At 49.3% G+C, this 11575-nt stretch overlaps 1 protein-coding gene across 10 annotated transcripts in view; it reads right to left on the reverse strand.

Annotated features, from left to right (window-relative positions):
• MARK2 (microtubule affinity regulating kinase 2) overlaps positions 1-7817 on the reverse strand; it is a 104044-nt gene extending 96227 nt beyond the window's left edge. For all 10 annotated transcript variants that reach the window (XM_084633701.1, XM_084633700.1, XM_084633699.1 and 7 more), the window contains exon 1: positions 7348-7817. In XM_084633701.1, the coding sequence (XP_084489827.1) occupies positions 7348-7404 (57 nt within the window). In that variant the 5' untranslated portion in view covers positions 7405-7817. The remainder of the gene's footprint in view (positions 1-7347) is intronic.
• Between the last annotated feature and the right edge of the window lie 3758 nt (positions 7818-11575).

Raw genomic sequence — 11575 nt, forward strand, 5'->3', positions numbered from 1 at the left:
AATGACAGCCCCATTCTCAGAGCAAAGGAAGTTTAAGATGGATAATGTACAGCAGAGGCTTACTAAACAAAAAGAGCACATGTAAACAGAATAGCCAGCCAGCCAATTCAGGTAGATCAATTCAAAGTACATTTAGACATGACAGTTCCTTCCCGCAATACGAGTCAGCTATTGCACAACCTGGTGCTGTTTGCAAGTGTTTGGCTTTCTGATAAATATGAAATGCAGCACTCCAGAAACAAGCTACTAATGCTTGGAAGTTCAGTTGCTTCGAAGACTGAGCTTTTGACCAAAAGCATCTCATACCAAGCCAGTAGTTTTGGCTCTCTCTCAACTGTTAAAGTTACCAAGGGAAGAAGGCAGAATTAAATGAAACACAGAGCTAAGCATCAGCCATGGGGGAACTTCATGAAAACACAATGCCATTAGAGAGATGCTTTCCACGGGAACATCGGAATGACTAGCTTAATTTGCTATTCAAGGCACTTACATTTAAGAAACACCTAGCCTTTTTTAGCTTCCATACAGCCAAACATGTACAACCCACCACCCCCACCTAACAAATGTATCCAGATATTTTGAGTTTCATTTTAGATTGAGAAATAAAAAAGGACTACCAATGTGCTTATCTGACATTAATCAGAATCTGAGTCACAGATGAGGCGATATAGAGCAACTTTCTCAGCTTAGTGTAACCAGAAGGTTAACAGAAAGGATTGGGACTCATGGGTTCTATTCCCAGCTTTTCCACTCACTTGCTACAATGATCTGTCTTCCTGTGTGAGGCTGTGGTAATTAGAGGGTTTGGGTGGTATTTCTGGTATGTTTGCTCCCTATACTTGGAATATGTTACTGCTCTTAATCTAAATCAAACGGTCTCAAACTTATTTTTAAAGGGGGGAGGGAATGGACCATACCATTTTTGTCTCATGGGCATCACACAGCTCTCCTTCCCAGTCTCAAATATCCCTGCAACTCTACAGCAACTGTGGACATGGAAGAGTCATGTTAGGGAAATATTTAACATGCTCTTATCTTCTTTCAGCAAGAAGAGGGAGCTCCGTGCAAAGCACTGATTCTCACAGACTGCTAGTGAGCATGCCATGGGACACAGCTGAGGAACCAGTGTTCTGAGCCAAGTCAAATAGAACTTGATATTACAGAGATAGACAACTTATAAATGCTTGTCAGAATATTGTACAAGCCAGATAACATCTTTACGCTTTATCGTTTCATTATAGTAGCACACAGAGGCCACAACTGAGATCAGAGGGTATTGTCCTTAGTGTTGTGCAGACAGTGGGGAAACTGAGGCACAGAAATGATGTGACTTGCCCAGTGTCAGAGAGCTGGCAGAAAGGAAGGATGGTCCAGTGTTTATGGTGCTAGCCTGGGACCCAAGAGACCTGGGTTCAACTCCCTGCTCTGTTACTGACATGCCCAAGGTCACACAGGGACTTCTCAGTCTCTGTGCCTCATCTTTCCATCTGTCAAATGAGGATACCTCCCTCCCTTAAAGGAGTGTTGTGAGAATAAGTACAGTCAAGACTGTGAGGTGCTCAGATACTATAGTAACAGGTTTCAGAGTAGCAGCCGTGTTAGTCTGTATTCGCAAAAAGAAAAGGAGTACTTGTGGCACCTTAGAGACTAACCAATTTATTTGAGCATAAGTTTTCGTGAGCTACAGCTGAAGTGAGCTGTAGCTCACGAAAGCTTATGCTCAAATAAATTGGTTAGTCTCTAAGGTGCCACAAGTACTCCTTTTCTTTATAGTAACAGGGGCCATATAAGCATCTTACACAGCCTGTGGCAGAACCAGCAATCAAACCCAGATCTCTAGAGTCCCAGCCCACAAAGCAATCCTGTCTCTGCTTCAGTTCAGCCATCTGCAAAAGACTATAGTGGTACATCCCTTCCTCACAGGCATGTCACATGGCTTAACTAACTAGTGTCTGTAAAACAGAGACATGGCACTGGGAAAAGGCAGGGTATTTGTTAGGTGCTGCTCCCACGTTCTTCACCATTGGCTTTATTTGTAGTCATTGCTGTTACAGGAAGTTCCCATCTACCAAGCACAAATCACCATTGAGCACTAACTGGTACAGGGACATCAGACCTTACCAAGACCAGCCTAACCAGTTTGGCAAGCATTACCCTATCTCTAGCCTCCAAGTAGGGAAGAAAGGGTGATTTAATAGCCCAGAATAAAGCTCTGCAGCTGGGACTCCCCCATCATGTGACTGTTAAGCCACAGGATGATATTTTACCCATTACACTTCTTCATAAAACAAGGAAACAGAACAGACAGTTTGGGTTCATAAGGAAGTTTCATTTGTTTCTGTCCCCAGGAATTTATCACATGAAATGTCAGGGATAATAAGGGGAGAGAAAAAATAGCAATACTGTATTAGAAAAATGCCAGCAGAAAAAGACATCTGCAGATATAGCTCCCAGCAGGAATTAAGAAACTCAGGACTGGAAAAGACAGTAGGAAAAATATCAGTTTTGTTTGACACATGTGCTAGACATACTGCCTACTACAAAGACTCCTGGGTTCTATGCCTTACTTGGCTACTGACTCTTTGGTTGCCTCTTAGGCTGTGTCTACACTAAAATGAAGTGAGCTGTAACTCATGAAAGCTTATGCTCAATAAATTTGTTAGTCTCTAAGGTGCCACAAGTCCTCTTTTTCTTTTTGCAGATACAGACTAACATGGCTGCTACTCTGAAAACTAAAATACTGGTATAGTTTAGTGTGGGTACAGTTATATCACCATAAAGATGCCTTATTCCCCTTCCAGTATAGGAAGAGCTATATCAGTATAAGACATCTTTATAGTATTATAACCCACATTAGCATTTCCACCAGTTTAACTGTCAGAAAAAAGTTACACCACTAAAGATACGTCTACACTGCCCACGTTACAGTGCAGCCGTGCTGCCGTGGCAGCATTGTGACGTGGGCATTGTGGACACACTTTATCGCCAGGGCGGAGCTCTCCCGGCAATAAAAAAAACGACCCCGAACTCCGCTCCCGGCAATAAAGCGCTGTCTATACTGGCACTTTTCAGAGCTAAAACTTTTGTCACTCGGGGGGGGGGGGGGGGTTTCACACCCCTGAAGGACTACACTTTTAGCGCTGAAAGTGACAGTGTAGACACAACCTAACTAACAGTAAGTGAAAACTCTTTGGAGTAGAGCCCTGTGCGGATACAAAATGTGTGTTCGCATCGATCCACAAACATGGTCTGCAGAAAGCCCCAGATATAAAGCGGATATCCGCAGATTTGCAGGGCTCTACTTTGGCGTAAGAGCCTGTCTTCCTCCATGACTGTGAAACACCTAGCATGCTTTGGGGCCATACATCAACAGGAGTCTGGGCTGCAGTTAACTTCACAATTTATGCTCACCTCACACCATGGGAAATCACCATAGCTTGGACCTCCTAACAAAGAAAAAAACAACAACAACACACAGAGCATCAGCATGCCTTAGAACCCATACACTGCCTCCTTTGCTGGGAAGTAGCAGTTAGGCTTTCCCACTCATAAGAACCAGGCAGTACCAATCACAATATTTCCACTTAGCTCATCATCAGCCTCACAGTGGCATTTTTAATACCTCCTTGCAGCTAATATAATCCTGAAAGCTGAACTTCCCCAGTTGGGAAGCCAACCTGAAGAATAAATCTTAAGGCAGAGAGAAGTGGGAAGTACATCACATAAGGAGGTTGCTCTGGGTCTCAGAAGCTGGACTTCTGCTCCAGTTGAGAACTCTGCTCTCAGCTATGCTGCACCATTAGCACGTGGCAAAAGGCGCAGAAGGAACATGTTTAAGCAGTAAAACATCACGGATAGGACCAGAGTGCTCATTCAAGTAACAGGCAATAAAGCCAAAGACTTCACAATTTTCTGCATCCACCACACTATACAGCTACATATTTAAAAATATCATTAATTTCCAACTGATGTAGGTATACGTGTAAAATGCACTTCCTGGGAGATTACTGAAATCCCTGCAATAGGGCGGCATCCTCTGCCAGTGGGTGCATTTGGGAGGGTTAAGAGATGTATATGATTTCACCAAGTAGGATGTGAAAACAGCCTTGTCAAACAACCCCTGTTTATCTGAAATGTTTCTGGGACAGCAAAAGCATTTGGATAATTGAGAGAATTAGCCAATTCCCGTGAGGGTGGACAGAGACCCTGAGAAAAGGGAGTTTTATGTTAGAGGAAACAGTGTAATACTGAGCTGTACACGTAGAAGTTTTTACTTCGAGAATGAAATAGACGTGAGTTTTGATGGTCCAGATGCCTGAAATATTTATCCACAATGTTCTAGATAACAGAAATTACAACACTTCCTGTTTTTAACCTCAAAATAGTTGACTCTACCTTGAAAGCAAGAGGCGCTCAAGCTAAATTTTCCACCTAAAACAGTTTTTCAGACAAGGCCCACCTCAGTTTTGATCATGAAAAGACACCACAACAAAACAAAGTAAACTTTGGCGAAGCGTTGCTTTTCAGTTTAGATGATCAGAGAACTAAGGGTGTAAATGGTACATGTAAGTCTTGCAGGTCAGGACTTAGCTGAGTTGGAAGAGTTGCATGGAAAAGGATTCCATACAAACCCCCTACCCTGCCTTTGATGCTGTTATCTTAAAAGCACAAGATGACTCCAAAGTTAAAAAAGCAGCAAGAGATGGAGATGCACTATAGTTTGCCTTCCTTGGTTTCAGTTCTCTGACACTTCTCCACAACTCCCTCTTAACACTGCCACAGAGATAAATTCTTATTTTATTGATAATTCAGATTCCTGCCAACTCTCCAGTCCTCCAGTTTTAACGGAAGCAGATGACTGAAATCTTGGCTCTGAATTATGTTCTGCTTTTGCCTTTCTTTATTATGCACCAAAATAGTCTACTTGCAAACCCCCCCTCCCCCAAGAAAACAGGGAAGGACATAGCTAAAGAAGCCTAGATAATTAAGAGACAGTCCAAAGTGTCAGAGTCAGAGATCTGCATTCTCATTATCCAACCATACACACAGGGATAAGGGAAGCAGAAGCTTTATTTTTGTGCTTCAGCAATTTAAAGTTGAGGCAGCTGAAGAGAGATCATGGAAACAGCTTTAGATCAATCATGCTTAAATGTCAGCCAAATTTAGTTATTTTGAATAAATTGTTAAGCACACAAGATGAAATGAATGTTATGAGACCAGTTAATAGAAACAGAGGGAGCCTCTCCCCATTTTGCAGTCGCATTCCTGCTCATTTAAAGGCACCTACGAAAAAAAGTCTAAATTTAAGGAGCACCAGGGCACGCAGTGAGACCACATCCAACTTCATGCCTGTTGTAACTCCACTGACATAAGGCATGGATTAGCGATCAAATGGTCCAGCTAGGGCCCTCTTGGCCACACAATGCACAAGTGTATGTACAGTACACAAATCCACACCTCCCTGCACTTTATTAGCGGAGGGGACACAACCACATAGCGGTCTCTGGACTGGGAGGGAAACCCGCTTTTGAAATACCTTTTCTTTTGACAAGGGGAAGGGGAAGACTAAGTAGCACATGGCTGCTACAGAGCATCAACCACTGAGAATGAATCAGACTTCATGGAGTGAAGGCTGTTATTAGGATAGAAGTCCAAGATCTTTCAGACTGCAAGGTTCACCCCTTGCCAGGCTTATCTAATGCAGAATGTGTGTGCAGGTAGTTATCCTACCCATTAAACCAGTTAGCAAGTCACACAGGATCTTGTCCTGCAATGATTCTCAGCACCTCACGGGAACCAGCCCAGAAGAACAACAGCACCCCACCTCTCCCTTAATGGATCACGTTCAAACAGATCCTCTTCTTGTTTAAAAAAAGAGTCAGGTATAACACAAAGCAATGAATAAATTACCTTCTGCTATTACACAACCTGCCTCAACTGTACTCTTGAAAGAGTGTTCACTCTGCCCAAGAATACTCTTTACAAATAAGGTCCAAAAACACCTTTTGATTTCCCTTATGCAGTTAAACAGAACACTTGGAGGGATCCTGGCTGCACAGCCAGCCCCTTCTTCTCTCCACAAATCAACTCCAAAAAAAATCACTGATTGTGAGAAGCTCCCATCTACAGCAGGTCTCAACTCACAAAGGCCAGGGGAAAAAAAAGAGGTTAGATTGTGTATTTCCTAGGAGCTGTTTCCTAAATTCATCCTGGGGAGGCAATTTGCTCACTAGTTGTCACTTCTCTCACACACACCCATGAAAGAGCAAACCACCACCACCTCCCAAAGCATCTTGAGCTGCATCAAATGAATGAGGCACTGGAGATAGAGGTAACCCCTTGGGTCTGAGACCTAATAAGGGCATAGGGAGATACTGAGTGAGCATGAGAAACCCAAGGAAGGACTAGATGTGATACTGAACAGCAGAGAAGGCAAGGAGATTCAGAGCAGGGGGCCATTTCCCTTGCCCAGCCAAAGCCCACATCATTCATCATGGATCGATGAGGCAATTAATATGTGGAAGAGGAAGAAGAGATGGAAATGCTCCCTGCTCCAAACTGCTCATGCACCCCATAGGGGATAGATCAATCCACTGCCCTCTCCTTCCCATTTCAGGGAGATTGTGTTGAGGGTGGAACATTAAGGGGGCACAGAGCCACTCCTACATCATCACTCATTGGCCTTTGGGTATAAAAACTAGAGAGAGCGCTCTCTCATTCCTGCAGCATGCCTCTCTTTCGCCATGGGAGTGTTACAGGGTTCTACAAGTGTCCCTGCACCCACTCTACGGTGGGGGGGATTAGGAAGATACACAGAGGTCTATAGATCTGTGCACAGTCTCTCCCTTACCTGTCTCCATATCTCATTCACCAAGGAGCAGTTAGTGATGAAGTACTGGGGGGCATGGGTACACATACAGGGGTTATCTCTGACCTGCACCACCTCCCTTCCGTTCACCATGGAACGGTAGAGTATGGGAGGCATAAAGGGAGCTACTGGGTGGGGGTATGTATGCACATATAGGGGATTCTGTAGGAGTCTCCTGTCTTCCTGTTCCACACCCCCCAGCACAGAGAGGACCAGGTGGATACGTAAGCACCCAAGAAGGGTGCATAGCGATCTATGGAGAAGAGGCAGGCTCCCACCCCTCACTTTACCATACAAAACATGAGGTAGGGATCTATAGGGGATGGGGTATTACCCACTCCATAGCCCCATAGTCACTGCGTGCTCGATGTACCCCATACGGTGCAAGGAACCCCTCTCCTGCCCCCCCAGCATGCCCTCCCCTCAGCAAAACATGGAATCCCGCCCGCCCGTGGGGTAGGAACCCCCCAGCCCCCTACCTGCTCCGTGTCTCTCTCATTCACGGTGGGGAGGGGGCTTCGGCCGCTGCTCGACATCTTGCCCCCCCCTTGGCCAGCGGCTCCTGGGGCTCCGGCAGTTCCTGGGGCTCAGGCCGGGGCTCTCCTCACACCGCTGGGGGGCGGCCAGGCCACCACCATGGGGGAGCCCCAGGGGGAACTCAGGGAGCAGGAGGGCGCCGAAGCTCGGACATGGGTTTCCGCGGGGCCGCGGTGAGGGAAGCCCGGCCCGACAGCTCAGGCGAACCCGGGGACGAGGCGCGGGGACCAGGCCGCGCCGCCGGCAACCAGGCGTGCGCGTAGGCGAAGGCTGCGCGGAGCCGGGGCTAAGGAGATCCGGAGGCCGAATGCCCCCGGCCAAGCCGCCTTCTCCGCCCCGAGATCCGGCTCCCCTCAGCGCATCTCACACTCACACAGCAGCAGCTCCCAACATGGCCGCCGCCGCCGCCGGCCTTCGGCCATTTCCGCCCCCTTCCGGAAACATCCGAGCCGCCCGCCAGAGCCAGTTTCCGCCGGTTCCGGAAACACCAGCCCCCCACCACCACCTGCGGTCGCCTCACGGAAACACTCGACTCGCCCTCCCTCACTATCGCCTGCTCCCGCCTCCTTCCGGAAATATCCGAGACAGCGGGCAACGCCCCTTTCACGGTCGGTCATTTCCGCCTCCTTCCGGAGAAACCCGAAGTTCACCTTCAGGGCAGCGATCGGACATTTCCGGACGATCGCCCGAGAGTTCCCGAAGGCTGAAGAGTAGCAGTTTCCGGAAAACTCCCCGCCCCCGCTGACGCACCGCTCGGCAATTTCCGGAAATTAACGAAAATAGCCGAAGAGGCTCGGTTCTTTCCGCCTTCCCTAGGCGAGCTGGGGGACGAAAGCCGGCGGAGCCGCCCAGCTTCGGCTATTCCCGCCACTTTCCGTAAATAGGGTCTGAGTTTGCATCTGAAGGGGTTCATTCTCCGGTGAGGAGGAGGGTAGCAGGGCTTGGGGGGGGAGAGAATAAATCACCCAGCCGGGTACCTGGATGTGAAAATTTGCACACATAGATGCACACCTGATTGTGCAAATATGTATGCATGTACACACCTGGTTGTGCAAACATCCACAAGTGTGCGTGTACACCTGGGCACATCTACATAGGCACGCATGGTAGGGCTGCAACAACTCCAAACGCCAGCGCTCAGCCATCAATGTGCGTGCACGTCATCGTATCATAGGACTGGAAGGGACCTTGAGAGGTCAGCTAGTCCAGTCCCCCACACTCAAAGCAGGACTAAGTATTATCTAGACCATCCCTGACAGGTGTTTGTCCAACCTCCTCTTAAAACTCCCCAATGATGGAGATTCCACTAGGTAGGCAACTTATTCCAGCGCTTTGCACCCCCACCTGCGCCCCCTGGAGACACAAGGCTCACCTGCACACACTCCCTCCCGGCCCCACGCACACCCCTGCGTCTCTTCCTTCATACACCTACAAGCAGCTCTGGTGGAAACACAGGGTCCCCTTCCCCTCCCAGGGTCCTCCTCCGTGCATGGGGTCGCTGGTGCTAACCCCCTCTCCCCCCCCCCCTCCCCCAGCGCACAGGGCCGATCGGAAGCCTTATTTTTTTCATATGACCAGATTCCGCCTTCTCTGCTGCTGGTACTGCTGCCAGAGTCTGATTACCCGGCTACCTGGGCTGGTACAACTACAGCTTGGGACTGAAGCGCGCCAGCAGCGGCACCTGCTGGTCAGAGGTAGACCTGCAGTTGGTGGGCCCGCAGCTCAGGGCCAGGGGCAAAGGCTGGTGCACTCGGGACGCCGCTGGCGCTTGGGGGCGCTCAGAACCCCACTCAGCGTCCTCCAGATGCTATGGGAGCACGCTGCTGTCGACGACGTCCAGCGCCCCCGTTAGCCCAGGCTGGAGTGTGCGAGCACCTGGAATTAGTTGGGGGGGGGAGACACAACTGCACATGCATCTATCCCCAGCTGTATGCATCAAACCACAGCTACATGCACATAGTCATGTGCAAACACACATCTGCTTGCACAGCCATGTGCACACGCTCAGGCGCTCCTACCCTGAGTCACAGCTGCCTACACACACCTGTGCGTCTCGACATGCAAGCACATCCACACGATTTCCCAGAGTCCCAGTCGCATGCACATACCCACACCTGCACGCGCACACGTGTGCAACAGCCCTTCACCCACACACACACACGAGAGCAGCGGTTCTCAAACTGTAGGTTGCGACTCCATTTTAATGGGGTCACCAGAGCTGGCTTAGACTTGCTGGGGCCCAGGTCCAAAGCCAAAACCCAAGCGCCACCGCCCGAGGCTGAAGCCAAAGCCTGAGGGTTTTAGCCCTGTGTGATGAGACTCAGGTTACAGGCCCCCTTCCCTGGGGCATCCGTTTTGTGTCCTCCCCCACCCCTTGCCCAGGTCAGTGGGGCTCAGGTGTGCTCAGGCTTCGGTTCCCCCTCCTGGGGTCAAGTAGTAATTTTTATTGTCAGAAGGGGGTCACAATGCAATGAAGTTTGAGAACCCCTGCACTAGAGGATGCTCATATATCACGTGGCCAACATTAACACAACCAACACAGACTGGCTGATGCTTGCATTTGTGGATCATTCCAAAATCTGGGTCTCTGTTGGTCTCCCTCCCACACAAACTAAATACCCTGTAAAGAGGGTAGATTTCAACCAGAGTAGTAGTGCATAGGGAGCTAACAAGGAAGCAAGTCGAGCCCTTAGTAGGGTGCAGCACCAGGTGGATTATCAAAACTGTTGTGTTCAAAACACGCCATGACACATTCCACACCACAGCAAAGCTACATGCTGCCTATCCACTTAGCAGCTTGGCACACAGCACCTAATCAGCAATGGGGGACTGCTGTTTGGGGCCCGCTCCCCGGGGATCCCTACCCAGATGTAATGGGTAACACACCAAGCATCCAATGAAGTGAGCTGTAGCTCACGAAAGCTTATGCTCAAATAAATGTGTTAGTCTCTAAGGTGCCACAAGTCCTCCTTTTCTTTTTTACACCAAGCAAAGTTTTCAACTTCCAGTTGAGGGTCCCAGGCATGAACAGAGCTTCATGCCACATCTGAATGTCAGCCCAGAATCATACAGAGTGGGGAACTATTCTATGCAGCTTTATTGTTGTTCTGTGTATCTCAGGATCATGTCGACCAAAATCAGGGACCCCATTGTCCCAGAGGATGCACAGACCCCAACTGAAATCACAGTTCCATAGTAAAGGCAGCCTGGGCTTAAAATCTAAACAGACAAAGGTTGGGAGGAGATATGTAGGCCCAAAGAGGGGAGGATTCTTGCCCAAGGTTAGTGTCAGAGCTGGGAAAAGCACCCTGAGTCCCAGCCCAGTGCTCTACCCACTGGGACGCACTATTCTCCATGGCTGTGGTTTGCAAGCCTATAGGCAAAGGGACACAGGCACAGCCAGGGCTTGGACCCAAGAGTCCTGGCTCCCAGCAGCCCGTCTTTAATTGCAGCTAGGGCTCGTTGAGCCAGACTGACCTATTGGAAGGGGGTTACATTCTATCTTTCCTCCCAAAACTCCTGAGTCCTGGGGCTGGTGCCAGGGACAAGGAATGCCTGACAGCAGCCAGCTTGGTGCATGGGGTGGTGCAGAAAATTACCTCCCCCCACCCCCTGCAGCTTCCAAGGCAGCAGGGAATATGCAATATGGGGGCAGGAGACCAATCCACTCACCCTGCCAGCAGGGGGCAGTGTTACTCTCCAATAGCAACACCTAGCAAGATTTTAAGGGAACTGAGGAAATGCAGGTTACAAAGGCACCAACCCCCATTTACTGGGGGGTCAGTTGCAGGGTGGCCAGCCCGTGGCAAGCAGTGCCCACTGGCTCTATGGCCACCTGACAGGTTGGGGCTTGCTCAGGAACAAGGGGCAGGGCCCAGGAGTGACTGGAGTGGGTGATTTATGGCAGGGCAGCAGAGAGAATTGTCCCTGTGCAGAGATGCTGCCCCGATCTGTGCCCCACTGCTGCTGCAAGGCATGGAGCACACAGCCTCCTGACATCCCTGCTCACATGGGCGGGGTGCCCCACATAGCTGGGGGCACACAGTTTCCCAGGCACCCTCTAACCAGTCAGTTGGCAATGGCAGTTCTTACTGGCAACTGGAGCCTGGAGTTGGGGACAGGGGACAGGTTAGGGGAGAAAAGAGGCATGGGTTGCCTTGGAGGGGGCAC

This window comes from Lepidochelys olivacea (genome assembly GCF_965140295.1).
Source record: "Lepidochelys olivacea isolate rLepOli2 genome assembly, chromosome: 7".
Taxonomy (NCBI): Eukaryota; Metazoa; Chordata; order Testudines; family Cheloniidae; genus Lepidochelys; species Lepidochelys olivacea.